The sequence below is a fragment of the Camelus bactrianus genome, chromosome 5, assembly GCF_048773025.1.
Source record: "Camelus bactrianus isolate YW-2024 breed Bactrian camel chromosome 5, ASM4877302v1, whole genome shotgun sequence".
Taxonomy (NCBI): Eukaryota; Metazoa; Chordata; class Mammalia; order Artiodactyla; family Camelidae; genus Camelus; species Camelus bactrianus.
Genome location: NC_133543.1, coordinates 79334171 through 79354788, shown reverse-complemented (window position 1 = coordinate 79354788; position 20618 = coordinate 79334171). Strand labels below are relative to the sequence as shown.

The 20618-nt window shown below is 34.8% G+C and overlaps 1 protein-coding gene across 1 annotated transcript; it reads right to left on the bottom strand.

Moving 5' to 3' along the window:
- Window positions 1-2018: 2018 nt before the first annotated feature.
- Window positions 2019-20617, bottom strand: TYW5 (tRNA-yW synthesizing protein 5). Its single transcript, XM_010971895.3, has 8 exons — window positions 20405-20617; window positions 15411-15565; window positions 11273-11342; window positions 8924-8968; window positions 8036-8173; window positions 6231-6318; window positions 5730-5846; window positions 2019-3686 (listed from the first exon to the last, which is right to left on the bottom strand). The coding sequence occupies exons 1-8, from the start codon at window positions 20480-20482 to the stop codon at window positions 3430-3432; spliced, it is 948 nt and encodes a 315-aa protein (XP_010970197.1). The 5' UTR covers window positions 20483-20617; the 3' UTR covers window positions 2019-3429.
- Window position 20618: the final 1 nt, after the last annotated feature.

The following is a 20618-nucleotide window of genomic DNA, read 5'->3' as shown; positions in this document are numbered from 1 at the left end:
TGGGTGACTGCCAGCCTATGTGAATTCCTCCTGATCACATGTTTTTGAGCACTGCCGGAAGGAAGCACAGCAGCACAGGTCCAACTCCATTCAGATGTGCTTTCCTGCTTCCTGCCTTTTTTTTTTTGGTCAGCTTCTTAGATTCAGCTTCCATGTGTGTTGGCAACTCTAGATAGGTAAGAAAAGCCTTATTACTAAGGTTCTTTCCAAATGTTCACATAGCTGCTGTTTAAAAGGATGGAAAGAGAGAAAATAAGCCATATTGATTTTGTTTCCCTTGTTTTGATAATTCATCAAAGTGAAAAGTTTGAAACCACTGAATAAAAAGAATTCCAATGTAATTATGTACCATGGCAAATACTGTTAATGTTTGTGAGAAGATAGTAATTAGTCTAAACATGTACTTTTAATATTTTGAATATATATCAAGAAAAAGAAAAAAATTCAAATACATAACTGCAGATTCCAGTCTGCCCACCTACTTGTCTAACCTCGGAGGCGATCACTATCACTGGTTTCTTCTGTATCCTTGCAGAGATAATTCTGTGCATGTACAAGTAGGTGTTTACTTAAGTATACCTTTAACACAAATGGATGGCATCATTACTGCACCCATAGTTTCAAACCTTTTTCTCACTTAATTACCTTGGGGTAATACCTTGCCAGTACATACCTACACCTGTCTCATTCATTGGCTATAGTATTCCATTTTTATATTACACTTTGCTGTTTACCTGTTCATTAGTTCATCAGTTCATTAGTCTTAACTTTTATCCTTTGTGTAGCAAGCAGCACAGTGAGAAGTTTTGCTAGCAAAAAAAAAAAAAAAAAAATCCTTTGTGCCCTAACTATAGCCAAAGAATAACTATATGATATATTCATAAGTATTTGAGATGAGCTACACTTAAGGGAGAAAGAATGGAGAATTACTAATCTGGTCACAACTGTAATTCCAGTTTCTATCTCCCATCTGTGTGAGCCTGGACAATCATTTAAGCAATCTGGATTGATTACATGATTTCTGAGATCCCTTTCAGCAATAAAATTCTAAGATTTGGAATTCTTGAGAAGTTGCAGCTAACACATATTGTGTAATATTTGATACATGAAAAACACATCTCACTTGGTCTTAACCAGGCAGGCAAAAAAGATGGAACTATTTTGCACTTAAAATAAAAGACCTGAACATTAAAAATTAGGATCAGGAAAATAATTTTAAAACTTCCCAAAGGTTTCATCTCATTTTCCAGATACTATATATGTATTTTTTATTTTTAATGGAGGTACTAGGATTGAACGCAAGACCTCATGCATGCTAAGCACATGCTCTATCACTGAGCTATTACCCTCCTCCCCAGAAATAAAAATTTAATATTGCAACAGGAACTACCTTAAATCTCTCAGCAAAGGAGGAATTAAATGGAAGCTAGCACCAGCCATCAAGTATGTGCCTGCCGTTGAACTATCTTATTTATTTTTGTAGCAACTTATAAAGTACAAGTTTTAAAGATGAGAAAAATAAGCTTAAAGATTAAGTTCATTTAACTTGTGTAAGGTCATCCAGTTTATTTTCCAAATAAACTGAATTAAAATGAATATTCATTAGCCAAATTGTAATCTGTTTTACTTCCTAGTTTTCTACATTACTCTGTACATGTGTATTTTGCATGGATTCTCTTACCGTTTAAAAAAAGGGGGCTTATTAAACAGCTGACTATAAATACTGTTCAAACTAACAGGGTTTTTTTTTTTTTTTCTTTTTCTTGCCTAAGGAAAAGGAATCATTAAAGAAGTTTTTGGTTAACCTAAGAAATAACCAAAGATCAAAATCTAATAATTAGATCTGGCTAATAAACCAATTCTTTTTCTGACAGACCTAACTTCTGTTACCCTAACTTCAATCTCTCTTCCCAGAGATACCAAAGAAGTTGAGAACAATTTTTTATATAATTTTCCTTTCTTTTTTGTTGTAATTTGCTTTTTATATCTGAAATTAATCCAACTCCAAACACAGAGTATGAGTGGATGAATTCTTTTTTAATAGAGAAAATTTTCTCCGTAATTAAAATGCACTAAATTGACGTACTCAGATGCTTTAGATGGGCATATTTATATTCAGTAACTGTATTTGGTCTTTCTTCAGTGACACTGCAATATAATTACTAGGTGCAAAACAAAGAATGGCACAGATCCATAGACAATGGCTTATTGTCTTCAATGATGACAACATTACTGGGATCTCTCATGTATTCGTTCTTAAAAAAAAATCTAATTTAAAAAAGAATAGTGGAATACATTTAGTGGGGAAAACTTGAATTAGGTTAAAGTTTAACTGTAGGTATAAATGAAAACCGATGTGAATATTTTCTGACATTCAAAAACTGAAAAAAGGGGCAGGCCTGACTTACACAGGATACCAAGAAAGACCAGAATAAGAGCAAACATTTGTTTTGGACAAAACACAAAACTAATAGTCCAAAGTACTATCATGTAATCCAGTTGTTCTCAATCCTGATTATGCATCAGAACAATCTATAAGATCTAGTAAATGATTCCTATGACAAACTCCAAACACAGTATCCACAAAGGTGAGGCCTAGCCATCTGCATGTTATAAAAAGCTCAAAAGATTAATGTAGTAGAGACTGTGCTTGCCCACATTTTTTCCTTATCAGAATTCTGATTTTAAAAACTATCCATTCTGCCCCATGTATATATATATACACCTCATGTGTCTCAGAGGAAGCAGATTCTACTTTCAGCTCCAGCAGACCCAAATGACCTAAGGGTTACCCATATCCTCTACCAGTGACTGGGTCAAGGATGGACAGGTCTAAGCCCCTTTAGATCAATGAGACCCAAGCATCTGGTGGCAAATCTTGGGAAAGCTTTTGCATATTAAGAGAGGACCCCTGGCATCCTGCCTGACTCCTCACTGCATGTAAATGAAATTGAACAGGGCCCCAACTGCTACTGGCAACCATCCCATGACCAGGAGGGCAGCCAGCCCTAAGATGAAGCCAATGCTGTGGTTGAAAACGGGAGGAAAAAACCAGAGGTTCTTGGTGATGCTACAGAATCACTGGAACAGAAATACTGGAGCCCTTTTTATCAGTAGACTTCATATATAATGATTCAACACATTTTCTTATTGTTTAGGTCATTTAAAGTTAGATTTTCAGTTATTTGCATCTGAAAGCTAAAGAATGGTCCCACTCAGCGTTCTTTCATTCAAAACAGTCTGTATTAAGTAGGTACCAAACAAACAGGCCTTGATACTTATTTAATCTATAAGTCTTAAGATTGATTTATCTTTCCTATTTCAACAAAGAATAAATCTTTAAAAAATAATTTATATCTTATTATACTTTTCCAATATTTGAGCTGAACTGTATTTAAAAGTTTATGTTCACTGCAGTCACTTCATTATTTATTCAAAGTTTTTGCTGTAGGCTTTGTCTTGAATGTGTAAGACCATTCGCCGGGCATAAAAGTCCCTATATTCCTCTGGTAATTCAGCCAGGGTTTTTAAGGCTCTGTCCAAAATTTGTGCAGCTCTTGATGCTGCTGTGGGATCTTTGTTTCCATAGGTATCTGTTTTATCATAGCATTCAGATGGAAGGTGCTTCCAGAAGACATTCACTCCCACTCCAAACTCTTCAGAAATTACATTATGGAACCATAAAGCTGGAGAAATTTTTAAAAAAACAAGTTAAAAATAAAAGCTAGAGTTAAAAAAAAAAAAAAACCCAAAATGTCAGTGAAATATCACGAATTGCATATAGCCAATGCAAGAAATAATTCTTGTAACTAGATCCCTTCGTTAGCACACTCCCAGCTTTTAACAGAATCATTTTAACTTTTATGAATTGCCAACCAATTTAAAGTGTCAATAGCATAACTCTACATTTAAAACCTTTGGAAGTAGCAATTTTTCCTTTTAACTTGAAAGGCATAATAAAGTTCTATTTGTTTTATGGTTCTATAATTTGGGGCTGTGTTTTGTGTTACTTGTTTACACTTCCTGAGTCACACAACCACATCAAAAGTATTTATTTTTTATACACAGAACATTTCAATTATTTGAGTATCTTTGACCTTTTCTGACTCAGTACAGTACTTTTATTCTCAAAGACTTCCTGTTCAAACTGCAGATGGTTTCCTAACTTGCTTAAATTTGCATTCATTGTAACCTCCTCAGTTTTATCCTTCTAATGCAATTATAATCACTATATTTTTTCAGCTTCTTTACAATAAGTATATAAAACTAAAGCAAATATTTTGGTGGTGGAGAGGATGAGTAAACTTTTATCACATAGCTAATTAATATTTTACTTCCACTAGAAAGTTTACTTCTTTGTTTTTAATTGAGCCCTAAACATTTTCAAAATATAGGTGCTAAAGGAATACTAAAGCAGTGCCACGTAAAGATGAAATACCAGTCACATCAGGAAAGGTCTAATCTTATGAAAGGGAGAAGGGAAGATGTACAACACGCCGAATTTTAGAAACAAACTCATTCTAAGAGGGCTCTAGGAAAAACAAAAGCTTAAAATATTTTGATTTACAAACTAGTTTTCAAACATGGTTTTAATCTAACTACTTTTTCTTTCAAAATATTTTTTTACTTATTCAAAATAACAGAAACAAAGCTAACCATTCTGTTAAATTTAAATCCGAAGATGGGACTTACACTTTTTTTTCAAAATACATGCAAATAAATGTTCAGTATTTCTGGTTTTGTTTTGTTTTCCTTTTTTAAAGTTGTGTACAGAATAAGGGAAAACCGTATAGCCCTTAACATCCTCTCAAGATACAAAACACCAAAATGCAAGTAATGGCAATGGATTTAAAAAATAGTGTGCTAGTTGTTTTCAATGAATAAAAGAAGTCAATGTATCAAATTTTTACACATAACTATGGGAAGGACATTTTATCAGGCCCTTTGGGGAACACAATGATTTAACAAGACATGGTTCCTTGTCCTCAAAGAATTTATAATCTAGCCCCAAATGAGATCATCATATTTTTATTAATACTTTTTAAACTTAATCACTGAAAAGAGCTATTAATGATTATAAATATATTAACTTAGATACAGAAAATACAATTATAGACATAGAATTTGTTAATGAATCTCTTTAATCTTAATTATGATTTTTATAATCAGGTATTCAGTTTGCACAATTATAGATGTTAAGATCACTGGTTACTAACAACTACTAATGCCTATTTACCGTTTAAAGAAATTAAGTGACACTAATTCAGACTACAGAAAAATAATGCATACCAAAGACATCACAGATGATGAGATTACAACATTTTGATATTTAATAAAGTCTCTAATCTGTGTTGGCTCTGAAATATATTTACTATTTCTTGGTAAATACTTAAGTGACATAGTTCTACAATGTGTAAATTTTAAAAATAAAAAGATTTTAAAACAACCACCAGGTACAATCTTTTCTCAGTATAAAGTATCTTGCTTAATATCTTTTAATAAAATAACTTAAGAGTATAGTATTACTTTATAGGTTGTCTTTGAAAAACAAGGCTTAATTTTATAAGAATTTACCTAAGCATACTTTAAATACACAGACATTTTGTGTATAAAAATCATCTTGTATAGGACAGGATACATATAAAAAATATACTTTTGCAAATCATAGTGGATGAATGACAGAGTACAGATGTTATAAACAGCAAATTACTGAGGTCTAGAACTCTTACCAGGAATGAATAATACATCTCCAGCTTTGAGGGAACATTCGTACCATCTTGCCTTGGAAAACAGTGGATATTTAGCTAAGTCTGGGTTATCTATATTCAGTACTTCTGATTTAGTACCTGAAAAGTTCCAAAAAATAATAATAATATAGATTGAGTAAAGTTAGCATTTTTTTAAAAAACAGTAACCACAAATATAAATTTGAAAAAGTAATTTTTTCTGTATGGTTACTTACTGTACCCATTACTATTCTCCTAAAATCTAAGATAATTCTCAGTGACTCAGCCTTTATTTATAACCACTGACATCCAAGTAATTAAGATAATTTGGAAATCTCATTCTTCAGATAGCCTATCATCACATGTATATACGTACACGGAGAATACAATACATCACAATTAGGAAGAAGCCCTAAAAAGTTTTTCTATGACAATGAAGAAACTTCTAAAAAAGACTAATTGAATAAAAGAGACTTTAGAAATACAAACTTAAAAAAATAGTACCTGATAAATATAAATATTGGGCATCTCGGGGACTGAACAGTACAACACGCTTTTTTCCTGTCACTTGTATTAAGAAGTTATCCATTACCTGAAGATAAATAAGAACTTAATGATAACCAGTTATCTAAAATTCAAATAAACAGACCCAATAGTATTCCAAACAGTTAACTGCAAATCCTATCCTTTAATAAAAACCTGACTCACTACCTAAAACTCTCATGGTAATATTTTAACAACGAAAACATTTACATTCCAAACAAAACTGTGGCTTTATTACAGACATTTCGGCAGCACTGCCTTACCATGGGAAATCTGAAGTCAGACCTGCTTTGCCCCACCATTATGACAATGAATGTTGCTACACCTATTTGAGGCTCCCTTTGTAAGTATCTATTTTATGTCTCTGTCAAGGAATGCTATAAGGCCGACATCAGACAACAGACTGAAAGCACTTAGCACTTAGGTGTTGGGAAAGTACATGGTTCTGCTGTTGCAACCATCGCTAAACCCTCCCACCGTACAGCCAACCATAATTTGATTATAGGTGTGAATCTTGATTTCCAAATTATTTCTATAGACTGTGACTTGGCAAATTTTGATGAACTAATTAATGGAGTTTTCCAATGTATGTAAGGGTACACTGCATTAGTACAAATTTTGAAAAATGTTAAAAAGGCAGAGCTACCTACTTCTCAGCTAAAGAATTAAAATATATACTAAGCAAGATATATTCATGATTATGTATATATTACTTTTACCTAAGCATTTCTCCTTTTACCACTAACCCTTGACTTATATAAACTTTTAACTGCGTAACTGGAAGTTCTTTGACTTATTTTTATTTTCAATTTAAGAAAAGCTTTATAAAGGGATACTACATAAAATTTTAAAAAGTTATTGACTTTAGTTAAAAATGTATGAATTATCACATCATTTTCTCACATTATCATTCATATAAATAAAATCTTAAAAAAAAAACCTAAGACTTTATATATCTATCTCATTTAATTATAGAGCTATGTTAAAATCCTCCCAAGAGGTCCTCAGCTGAATTATACAACGCATTTATAAAACCTTATTACATCTGATTTAGAATTTTTAAAAATATTCTTTTATCTTTAGAAACCTATTAGGTATTGCTTTAAAGCCTTCTAAATTTCTCCACCCAACACCAAACCAAACACAATACTAGATTTTTAATGTTTTTAGGTATTTATATGCATATATTTAAGCAAATAAAATTATAACACCATAGAATAAATGAATGATCAAGATCAATATTCTACACATCTTGCTGCTCAATACAGTTTACATTTGACATTCTCAAGGGATATATATCCTAAGACCTTCAGATACCCCCAAATTCTCATAACTAGAAATGGCTCTCCACAAGCTTCCGCCTTTCTCCTAAATAAAGGTTCCATTCAGTCATGTGTATGTCAACATCCTCACAGATCACAAACTTAACACTTTTTCTACTTTCACAATTTTCCCCCTCATCTGGTGCCCATTTTTCACATTTAAAAAAACTACTTTATAAAATTTAGTAAATATATAATGAACTAAAAACAAGACCACAGGGAAATGCAAATGTGAGAAACTAACTAGGCTTTGGCATTAGCTAAATAAATAATTCACTCCTATACTACCGCCTTGCAGAGCACCCGTTTTCAAATTTCGTATTTCAACAAATTATATGTTAAAGATCTTTGGGGTAGCCTACAGAAAGTTAAAACTGTGAATATTAAGTCTATAAATTCTAAAGGGCTATTGTAGTTTTAAGATTTCTCATTTATGTATCATACATCATAGTGGGTCCAAAGCTGTAACCCTGGTGAGCTAATTCGAAAAACACTGGAAAAGAACTGCTCTTCTTTGAAGAATTGTGGAAACTTAATATCTCCTTCCAATAAAGGAAACTGCTTTCTGATATCTGCAACATCCTGCATTGAAAGAAACACAGGGAGAACTTTAATTATAAATACAATATTGGCATAATGGTTACTTTATCTAAGGCTGCCAACAGAACCCATATTAAGGAGGAATGGGGCAAAACTGTTTGTTCACTGCTTTAAAATATTAGGATGTCATAGTCAACACATGATCTTTCTTTTTTTAAAATCTTCTTTCTTTATTTTTTATTCAAGTACAGTCAGTTATAATGTGTCAATTTCTGGTGTACAGCACAATGTCCCACTCATGATCTTTCAAATGAAAGAATGACAGACTGCGGAACAAGACTGCAGATTCAACAATATCACTATTGTTAAGCTTAATATGCTTCATTAATAGAAAAGTTCTTCCTACTTTAAGCAAGAATCATATAATTGTCATTTACTCTAATATTAAGTACTTTAAGTTTAGAAGTCATCAGCTTGAATGTTAACAGCTATGTAAAGCCTGTGGGTTCTACTAAGAGAGAAGACTAAAAGAAGGTAACGAAATTATGGTGTCATGAAGGGAAAAAATATAATCTGACTTGATCATTTTAGAGACCACTACTTAATACTGTGTCCATATTAATTTGACTCTGAATACATATCAAAGCTTATATAATGAATTATTCAGGACTTTATAATTATTTTAGGTTATATTTTATTAGCTGAATGGCCATCTGTATAAAATACAGTAGAATTAGTTTCTTAATTGTGGAGATATTTGAGTAGAAGACTCTTTACATTCAGAATTCTTACCTTTCTAGGGTCTTCTCCAAGTGATCGAAGATAGTACTTCTCATCCTTAAATATTCCGAAGAAAAATAATAACAGTGTTCACTTAAAAATATGAGAATGCAATCTAACCCAGTTAAGTCATTTTTGAAAAAGTTGTTTTCTTACCCTTTCTACTAATGCTCTCTGGTGGCCATATGAAGAACTGTTTTTATTTGCTGCTTGTAATAATGACTGAATCCACAGAGCATTAGGTAAATTCTAAAGGCAGCACACACATACTACACCTAAAGCCACAATGCTTAATTTAGACTTTATATTCCAAATTAGTTAGGATTTTAACAGTGTCCTAAGACTTAAAAGAATTCTCATTTGTATAGCACACGTGATCTCAGAGTACTGTTGAGGTCCCAAACAGACTTCATGAATACAATACAAATGCAGAACAGAAGCTAAATAAAATACTTTATACTTTCAAAAATAAATTTTTAAAAAAACTGAAACATTGCATTTTATCAAGCTAAGCTTATCTCTGATCACATAATTCTGAAGCCAAATCCTTAACAGTCAGCTCATGTATGAAACAGAAATATGTCATTTCATAGCAGTAAATTTAAGTTGATGCTTTAAGAAACTGTCATTTATAACTTCACTGAGTAGCTCCAATAGGCAACTATTTGAATTATAAAGCATTGTACTGCCTGCATTTCCTGTAAGAATCAGAGAACTGAGATACATCAGGTCAAGCACAGGGGCAGCCCAACTCAAGGACTCTGCCTCTTTTATACCTACACTGACCATTAGAACACAAACTTCTAAATATTTCTTATTTACCTTTACAATATAATACACATCTGGGATCAAAAATTTAATCAAACTCCTAGATTCACTGTTTTTAGAATTTTAACTAGTACTATATCAAATAAGCTTCAGAGACTTATTACTGGCTGAATGGATTTCAAAGTCTGTTCTTCAAAGTTCTAAGGTCTTTCCACCACTTCTAATGTTTCATGATTTCAAAAATTAATTCATGATTTCAAAAATTAATTCATGTGGCAGATACTGAGATGCACCGCTGATCCCCCCACAAGAAAGGATTCATTGTTTAGTTGTAAGGAGTGTGATTAACTTACAGCTGCCAGCTGTTAATTCCTTCAGGTCCACCTCACCCTTTGAACTAAAGGTCATGCTCTTCTTGGGGTAGCCCCAACCAGTGACTAAGCAAGATGGAAAAAGGCCTAGACACTGCTACCCAAGACAGGACTCTTCTAAGAGACAGTCTGCTCAGGAGTTCCACACTGAGCTGGCGCAGAGACCGTCGGCTCTGCATCACTGTCTGATGGCTCCCCTACCCAATCCTCTCCTCTCCCTTCACAGGTATTCCCCAATAAAACTTTTGCCCTCCTAATTCCATCTTAGCACCTGCTTTCTCGAGAACCAAACTGACAGTCCATATTCTACTTATTTACACACACCCCCTAATTTTTGGACTTTAATCCCTTTATCTTGTCTGTATTTCTTTTACTTCACTTGACATTTCATGGCTATTTAAATCTGTGCTGCTTCCCTTGGACAGGAAAAGTATCAAAGGGCAACTGAACACATATGTTAAAGCATGGCTAAAAAGTGAAAGAACATTTTTCAGGAATAGCTAATGGACTGTTTTAGTAGACATTCTAGTCATACTATAGAATCACAGAGCTCAGGAGTTTGTAGGGATACTAGTGGATCTAGTGTAAACATTACCTGATGAGAGAACTGTGAAAATGCAGCTCTTTTTGCAACCAAACTGACCACCAGCCCAGCTGTCTCAGATGCAGACAACAGATTTATTCAAAGCTTAAAAAGCAATTTTAAATGTGCTTTTGAGATAACACAGTAAACTTTTTTAAAAAATGTATTTATAAAAGCCTCAATGCCTTATCTCAAGAAATTTAATTGAATTATTTAAAGCTGGATTATAATGTAGGTAAGTAGAATTCTTCTGCATTTAATCCTGAACAAATGTTATAGGAAATACACACAATGAAAATCATGTTGATAATAACAATAATAAAATACAGAAACAGTCTAATAGTAAGATATGAAAATAAAGTTCTCCATTAGTATTTGAACTTAGCATATCAGACCAACACATTTTCAAAGGAAATAATATTAATTGCTAACATTTAGTGTGTAGTTCCTACATCTCAGGCACTGTGCTGTACTCTACAGATTTTATTTAGTTAGTCACAAAAATCTTATGGATCTAATAAATAGCACAGCTACAATATATGGAAGGCTACAGCTCTTACATAGCTAATGTTCTTTGAGAAAATAGCTTAGTATATACATACTAATGCTTTCTTTAAAAAATGTGTTAAAAGCAATTACCTCTGAAATAAAGAATTCTCTATGCTTTTCTTCAGCTGCTCTCTGGACCAACTTGTCAAAAGGTAAAGTTCTGAAATAAACGCAAAAGAATCCTTGGACTTAGTAATAATAAATCAACTAGTAACACTCTAGTTACTCTTTCTCTCTATATATATGCTTGTTGGAGTTGGATATGATCTTCTGTTTTATGATATCCATAATTTTTATTATAACCCATTATGTGGAATTCTAAATTTTCAAAATTCATTTAGTGGTAAGCTTACTTGACCTAGGTGGTCTGAAGTTTTGATTTCAAAAATTAAAGATTTTTAAATATGGTACAGAAGGATTCGTCTCATGTTAATATACTCCTATTCCAAGCTGCTGTTGGAAATACACAAAATTTCAAGCTGTTATTGTTACCAATTTTCAAGTATCATGGCAAAAAAAAAAAAAAAGACACAAGAAGTCTTGTGATGAATGGGACAAACTGCTAGTGCTCCTTTGGAAGAGACAACAGGCAAATGGTCCAATGAATACAAAGTCCCTCCCCCTCTCACCAATCTTCCTGCCTTCTGGCACTACCACACAAAACTTCTCTCATCCTCTTGCACCATTGTCTATCATTTCAGGGCTCCTGAGGAATAGCTCAAGAAGAAACCCAGTAGTGACCAAGTTTTATTCTTCTTCAATATTTCTGCCCAAATACCCATCTCCTGTCATCCTGGTGAACAGGGCTAAACATCATAGAAGGAAAGTTTGTTTCCTTATCTCTCTTGAGCCCGGAGGGCTATCTTTTCTCTAGGTCATTCTATCCCTTCAACCTTCTAAAATCAAAACTGTTCACTGCCAGAAGAGGATACCTTATCAGGAACACCGAGACAGTGAAGTCTTCAAAAGCATCTGAGCAAAACACTCCCCTCTCCTCCTGCACTGCACTCCAGCCTCCACACCTCTGATTAAGAGTTGTAACCTTTCACTGTTACTACCAAATGTCTTTCCACTTGAAATCTGTACTGAGGAGGTGAAGAGAAAGGGTTAGCCCTTTCTCCTCTGTAAGATGACCTTGCAATGTTTTCCTAGAAACATACTGGGTTAAGATAAATGTGAAATATCAGCTGTTAGATCAAGTAATGTTGTTTATTATAAAAATCACCCTTGACTGGTGAATTATATCTGGACTAGAAGGACTGTTAATCGACTACAAACACTTGTTAGGAAGCAGAGGATTTGGTGTCCCTGTGTGCAATATAATTTAGTAACTGAGTATGTACCTAGAAGCTAAGTTCATGAGCCGTTTCACGTTAGTGGTTTCTGTGGACTATGTGGCTTAACAAAGCTAGTCTTGCCTCTAGTCTTGCACCCTTCTAAGTAAGCTGTCACTCAGTGAGCCAAAAAGCAGAACCTGGATTGGTGTAAGCACTCTCACTGATACTATCCTGCCAGAATGCTGTTTCCTGCCTTGTATCCTTTTGCAAAGCTAAGTGGATCTGATGACAGATTATGAACTAGTGGGTGTCAATGTGAATTTGAGGACACTGCTGATAATTCTGTAGAGTGAGCACAGCAACAGAGAAGAAAGGAGTCTGTCATCTACTCAGACCAATCTCCTACTATAGTTTCTGCCTAATAATATCAACAAATGTATTTGTTCGGTGTTTTCCATCTCTGACCTCACCATTTACCCTTCACTCTTAGCAAAGCATCTTTGAAGAGTTTGGGAACAATGTGGAAACCTCTCTGGCCCAGAGCTACCTCTGTAATTGGTGTAGTTTCCAGGGTTTGCTTTTTAACTAGAGAACCTCAGACCTTTACAAGAACAGGCAGATAGAGTAGCTCAGTCCAGAGAATCAGAATGTGGTTGCCTCCAGCAACCTTCTCCCTTAGGTAGTGTCAGAGCTTCTGCAAAAGCAAAGCTGAGAGGTGGGGAAATGAGGTTATATGAATTGCGAAATTCCTTGGCCTTGAGGTCTTATCTATGCATAGGATAGATGCAAAAAGAAGGGCATCTGATACAGAAGTTCCACCTGTCTGGACTGACACACAGACTGGTAAGGGCGGTAGTATCAAAGAAGGGTTAGAATCATTAGGACTCCATGGAGTCAGGGAAATTTGAGTACAAGTTCTGGTTCCATCATTTCAAGCTATACAACCCTGGGTCAGTTATTTAACACTTTCAAGCTTCCATTTTCCCATCTGTGTAATTATTATTTAAAAAATCTACTTCACAGATTGTTCTGAAGTTTAAATGAGTAATCTAGGATGCCTGATAAAGGACAGATGGTGGGGTTAATAACAATAATATGGCAGCATGCAAGTAGTTACCAACATTTAGAAAAAGAAGAAGAAAAATTAGGTACTGTCCTGCTCCCCATTTTGGAAAGGCTGCTTTGCAAAATCAAGATTAGGAATGACGAAAGTACAATACACAATGAAAACAGGACGATGACAGGAACTAGATGATGTGATAAGTAGAAGCAGCAAACCAAAGTTTATATAAGATTCAGACTTAAAAAAAAATCTACGACCATGAGAATGCCAACACTACACAAGGCTCTTTTTTTTCATAGTATACTGTCTCTGGAAGACTAGTGAGAGGTAGTAAGAGGAAAGAAATCAAAGCTAAGACTTGGAAACATACTTATCTTCAAATGTTCAATAAGCAAAAATGCAACCTTAAACTGAAGTGATAATAATGATACACGTGTGTAGGATTTCTCAACTTTCTAGCCCCTCTTTGGCCTAGATGCCTCCCCTCTTTCCTACTCCCTGACAACTGCCAAAAATGACCAGATCTATTTTCTTTCTTCCTCTAAGAAAATAATCTTGCAATTCTTTAGTAGCTGTAGTGAAAGGCTTGGAGGAAGCTGGGTTAGGAACTATTACATAATATATGCGCTTCAAAAACATGTTTTGAAAAGTTTATAGGACATGACACAATATCAAGGCAATTCAAGATGAAGTTTCAATACCCACTTGTTAAGGCACTGGGCTCCCCGAAAAATAAACATCATTAACCGCAGGCTGAAAAATGCTCATCATTCCACCACTTTCTTCCACTTTTGTGATTTAATAAAAAATGAAAAGTTCTTACAACTTGGAAAAACTTATGGCAATTAAATTCAATTAATGGCCTATTAAAAACTGAAACTATAATGGTGAATATTCAAAGGATCAAAAACCGAGAAATGCTTTGGCAGGCTGCTATATGAGCTTGGAAAAGTCTAATGAGAAAAGAATGCCCCTGGACATTAGAAGCTCTGTTTAACTCATCTCCAAACTCTGGAAGGAACAGTAAGAGCTACCTTTCTTTAAAAATCAGTCTTTTGTGAACGACATGGTTTTTCAATAGACTGAATTTGCTGGGAACTGCACGTGCTCAGAATTTGAAAGTTGTTTGTTTTTAAATTTAACATTTTTAATGAAATTCAAGGGATTAACTCATGGGAATAAATAGTGTATTAAATCTATAAGACTTAAGATTAAGATTACAGTCTTTAAGCTTTCAAGTTTAAACATTCAGCAGCTTTTAAGTATTTCTTACTTTTAAAGATCCCAAGGCATGAAACGGTAACCATTAAAGTTATTTTGTGAAAGGAGAACTTTTTTTAAAGTTATCCAAGTTGATGAAAGATTATACCAAACATAGCAACCACTTGTCCTATATTTCTGGAAAGGGCAGAAAAAAAACATGAGCTTGTACTTATCTAAAAACAATTTGGAATTAGAAAATGTTCCAAAAATAAGAGCATTTAAATTCAAAATAGGTTATGAAGAAAAACCTGAGAATTTACTACTCTAGATAACAATTACTATTGTGGGAGGATCAACTAATTAATTAAGCACTGAATGAATACTGCACACCCAACTTTAGATGTAATCTAACTCGAGTTACAAAAATGCCCTGTTCCCTCCATGACTCCAGGAGGTATTGGGCATACACTCTTATTTTAAAAATGGTCTTTGTCTTTGTATAATTATGTAAGCTCAGAATTCTCGTCTTTCAAAAGCCATTCTTTAAAAATCAGTAAGCTATGCCATGATTATATCAAACTAGACAAATGAGGAAATGCCATTTGGTCTTTGTACAATGCAAAAATACCTTAAATGTTTAAAAAAAGTTATCTGTATCCCCAGAGTAAACCTCAGAAGAAAATACCTATATACAAAGTTCTTACTAATGAAGTCCATCTGGGCAACTGCAGCAACATGAATCTTCACCTCTTTCCTCCCTCCGACTTGGCTTAGGTAATCCACTGTCCATTTGCTTGTACATGCCCCCAAATCAATTCCTTCCAACACTAGAGGCTTTCTCTGTAAGTGTGGAAAAAACACAATAAAAAATTAAGGAAAACCAAGAATATAGCAGGAGTTGTATTTGGTAATAAAAGGACAAAAACAAATAAGAAATGATTCTTGAGCCCAAGATGCTCAAACGTAAAATTTTGGTAATTTATGCTGTAACTGAAACAGGAGGAGCATCCATGTAATATAATTAGAACAAAATTTCAGCAACAAAACCAAACAAAACAGCAGTAGCATTGTAAGCTTAGGAACAAGAGAAATCTCAACATTATTTAAAACATCTTCATGAGTGTTATGTATGACAAAAAATACAAATGATTAAAATTTGTACTTAATATCAAATATTGTTTGTAATTATTCAATACCATTCTAAACTTACGGAAAAGTTGCAAGAACATTATAAAGAATTCCCATATACTATTTACTCTGATTCACCAGCTGTTAATTTAACATTCTGCCCCACTTACTTTACCATTTGCTCTCACTCTCACCATGTGTGTATAGAGAGAGACATATTAAAGATAATTTAATTTTTTTCTGAACTATTTCAGGGTAAATTGCTGATATCATGATCCTTTATCTCTAAAATTCGAGTATATTTTCTGAAAACAAAGACACTCTTTTACATAACCACAGAATACTTATCAAAATTATATTTAACACTGATATAATACTTAAGTCTGTACCTAAATTTTGCTAATTGTCTTTATAACAGCCTTTATATTTTTCCTATTTCTGAGATGTCACATTGCATTTAATTACTGTATCTTTTAATCTGAAACAGTTCCTCAGACTTTTTCTTCTAAGACCTTGACATTTTTGACTAGCACAGGCCAGTTATTTTGTAGACTGCCCTTCAATTTGGGAGTATCTGATGTTTCCTCATGATGAGATTCAAGTTATACACTTCTGGAAGGAATGTTGTGCCCCTCTCAGTGCAACATGGGAGGTGGCACACAATATTTTCCCTATTATTGTGATGTTAATTTTTATCAACTGCCTAAATCAAGGATTGCTATGATGAGTGTAAAAACTGTGATTTTAAAAAACCACTCTATCATCTTCTACGTGTGCTAGGCGATATTCTAAAGTCAAAATCAGTTCTAATTTCTCCATTCATTTTATTCACTGAGCTATAATCTACAGGATATAATTTTCATGCTCAAATTATCCCAGATTTGTCCAGTAAGAGCCCCTTCAAGCTGGCTCTTACGACTTTTTACCTGAGCACTTCAACACTTTATGGCAAAGTAACACAACCCGGGATCCTTTCACATCTCTGTCCCAGCCCTATAATCATTTCTTCTAGTGGGGAATGCTAGTTAGAAACCATGATCTGGGTGCTAGTACCACACTGTACTGATTTCTTTAGCTTTATAGTAAATCTTAAAGCTAGGTAGTTTAAGTCCTCCAACTTTGTTCTCTTTCAAGTTTGCTTTGGATATTCTGGGGCCTTTGCTTTTCTCCCAGCACAGTTTTTAAAGTGAAAAGTTTTTCTTTACTTTGGATCATATCCAAAGCACCCTTCTTTACTGACCTCTAAGTAGAAAGGAGCAATGTGTTCATTGCCATTGGTGTGTCATTACTTCTAGTTCTTCTCAGGGGACAGAGTTAGGAAGTACATGAAGGTGTGTATATTCTCACTCCCTCCTCCCCAAATATACACACCCCACATATGCATATAATTATGTCTATTCCTCTCTCTCCATATATACTACAAACACAAGTGCAATTAATGGATGTATGACGAACCATATTTCCAATACTGATACCTCTGAATTCTGATCTTATATCACAAGATTTATTCTAACCTTTACTATTAACAAATACATAACCTCCCTTCTCTTAGTGAGAAACCTGGTTCCTATCATCCTCAATGTTTAATCAATTGTACAATCTCAGGAGTCACAATAAGTACTTTTACAATTGTGAAGTCATACCACTATTTAAAAAGCCTACAAACTCGAATTCAGTATTGTTTACAGTTCTTTTTGTTTTTAGACTGAGGCTATATAATCAAAGTACTGTGTTCAAAAGTGGATGGGGGAATGGGAGAGAAGCTCAGTGGCAGAGCGCATGCTTAGCATGCAGGAAGTCCTGGATTCAATCCCCAGTACCTCCACTGAAAAAAAAAGTGACTTGGGGTTACTTCTCTTCTTCCCCCTTACTTAGGTTTATTTGCTACTTTTATATTCTATATTAGAGTTTGATTTTTTAAGAACTATTCCTCATGCTTGTTAGTTTTATTATGACTGTTACTTTAGAATGGAAAACATTAATGGGATCTCCAAAGTCAAAATTAAATAAAAAGGTCCCCACATCTACATTTACCCACCTTGTAATCTCTCATCCCCTATAGATAACCAGTCTCACTGTCTAGCTTACAGTTACTCTATTTCTTTCTTGCAAAGTGATAAAAAATAATAGTATATACCTCCTTATTTCTCCTCTTTTTTACACGAAAAGAGTCTTATTATGAATTTTCACTTGTATTTTGCTTTTTTTTTCAATCTAAAAATATATCCTGGAAATCACTGCTATCAGTTCAGATTATCTCCCTCATTCTTTTCTATGGCTTAGTATACCACAGTGTAAACAATTTAATCAATCAGTATCCTATGCATAGGTTTTTAGGTTATTTGCAATAATGTGCAAATATAATAAACACCAGATATTTTCATACTGTTGGAGGTGTACCCCCAGATTAACCTCCTAAAGAGGACTTCCTATATTAGAAACACATCTGCAGTTTTGTTAGACATGCCAAATTCCCCTCCATGACAGTTGAACCACTTGACATTAAATGTGAGCATGCCAGTTTCTTCACAGACTCACCAAGAGTGTATTATTAAAGCCTTTTGATTTTTGTCTACATGATAGATAAATGGTTTCTCAGTGTAGTTTTAATTTCTCTCATAAGTAAAGTTGAACATCTTTTCATGTGTTGCAGAGGCCATTTTTATCTTTTTGTCAATTGTTCACTTTTTAATCAGATTTTTGACACCTCCTCCCTTAATTTTTAAAAGTTCTTTACACACATGGGCTTTTACTGCCCTTTAATGAAATAAATGTTGCAAATATTTTTCCCAGTTTGTATTTTACATACTCAAATTTTAATCTTTTCTTTTATTATACCTGAGTCATAGTTAAGAAAACCCTTCCACAGAACTGGATTACAGAGACATTTACCCATGTTTTCTTCTAGTACTTAGGAAGTCTGCTTCTACATTTATCTCTGATCCATCTGGAGATTATTCTCATATATGGTGTCAGATATAAATCTAACTTTATCATTTTCTAAATTACTATCCAGTTGTCCAAGCACCATCTATTTAGAAGTTCATCTTTGCCCCAGTGATTTTTAAAATGTCATGTCAATCACATACTAAATTTCCATATGAATGGTAATTTATCCAGAGTCTGGATAAATATGTGTGAGTGTATACATAAGTATATATATGTGTATATACATATGTAACACACACATACATATACATACACACACACACACACACATATATGTGACATTTATCTCCATCCAGACTTTCTATTCTACCCCTCTGGTCTGTCTATTCATGCACCTGTACCACACTGTTGCTTATTAAAACATGTTTAAAAATCTGATAGGACTATACCCCCTCACAGCTTTTCTTCAGTATATCCAAGTAGTAAAGTCTTGTTCTACAATTTAGTTGTTAATTTCTACTTTTATTACATTGTGACAAGAGTGATGTTTGTATTTTATGAAACTCGGTGATGCTCTTTGTGACGTATTCTATGTCTGTTTGGAAAGATTAAATTGCAAAACACTTTTTGCTATGCATGTTACAAAACACTTCCACATACATACATCATTTAATCTTCACAATACTGCCCTGAAGGCATCTTAGACTAACTTGTCCTGCGGTGGGAGTGGGGAGGACAACAACCCACTTAGCACTAGTTCCCGAAATAAATGAAGACTTGAATACTCCCTGTAGGTTGCTAATTTCTGAAGGAAAAAACCTAATTCCTGACTCTTGTGATACTCAAACTGTAGCTCTATAACCACCCTTACAGATGTAAATATCAAGTAAAGTAGCTGGGGAGCAGGGGGCTATCTACCTTGAACAGACTAACTGTAACCTTGTGGGTTTTTTTCTCTAAATATCTTCTGGACTCTTTATTCTCAGTTTTTCTGAAGCCTGGATTCCTCTGCAAAGCACTGCTAGTAAAAACAGTTTTCTCCCCCTTAATATTTTTCTCTGAGTTTTCGGTTAAAGAACTAAGATTCAAATTACACATATAAGGGAGTCGAAAGTGGGAACTAGAACCTACGTTAGTTAGAATCCAAGACCAGTGGAAGTTTTTCGGGGGATTCGGCTCAGTGCAGTGAAAAATTGCTCCTTTGAATTCAGTAACTCGAGTAAACCGACAGGCGCTCATTGCGCCACCAGGGGGGATCCGCGAAACCTCCACTAGAATTTAGGAAGTCGGACTGGAAGATGGGAAGAGTCGGGGGAGGTGGATATTTCCCTTAGTCGCCATGGAAACGGCAGAAGATACCGCGATAGGGCTTATGTAAGGCCGCCCTAAGCAGCGAGAGGTGCTTATTAGGCAAAATATTTCTCGTATTCAGCTCTCCGCCGTCATCCTGCTTCCCTAAAATGTGAAGCAGTTCTCTCTGTAAAATTTAATAGCTGAGCCAGTCAACATCCCCCATGAGCCCTCTCCCTTGGCCGCAGAGTCAACCAGCCGTCTTCAGCCGACAGCAGCCTCGTCCCCACACGCTGGGTAGCAAGAAACCCGTTTGGACCCGCTCGGGTATCCTCTGGCTTCCGGCGGTTCCGTCTCGCGGGAGGGGCTCACCTGAGGGTATAGCTGCTCCATGAATTGCTCCTGCGAAACCCCCTCCAGCCTGGGTACCGGGATGCGACGCCCAGCCATGGTTGCTCGTGCCCGTCCTCTTCAAAGTCCTCGGAACCCCGGCCCCAACGCGTTCCTCCTCGCACGATCCGCCCGGAAACACGACCCGGAGAGAAAAGGTCCGTGAGGACGGCGGAGTCGGCGAGAGCAGCCAGTT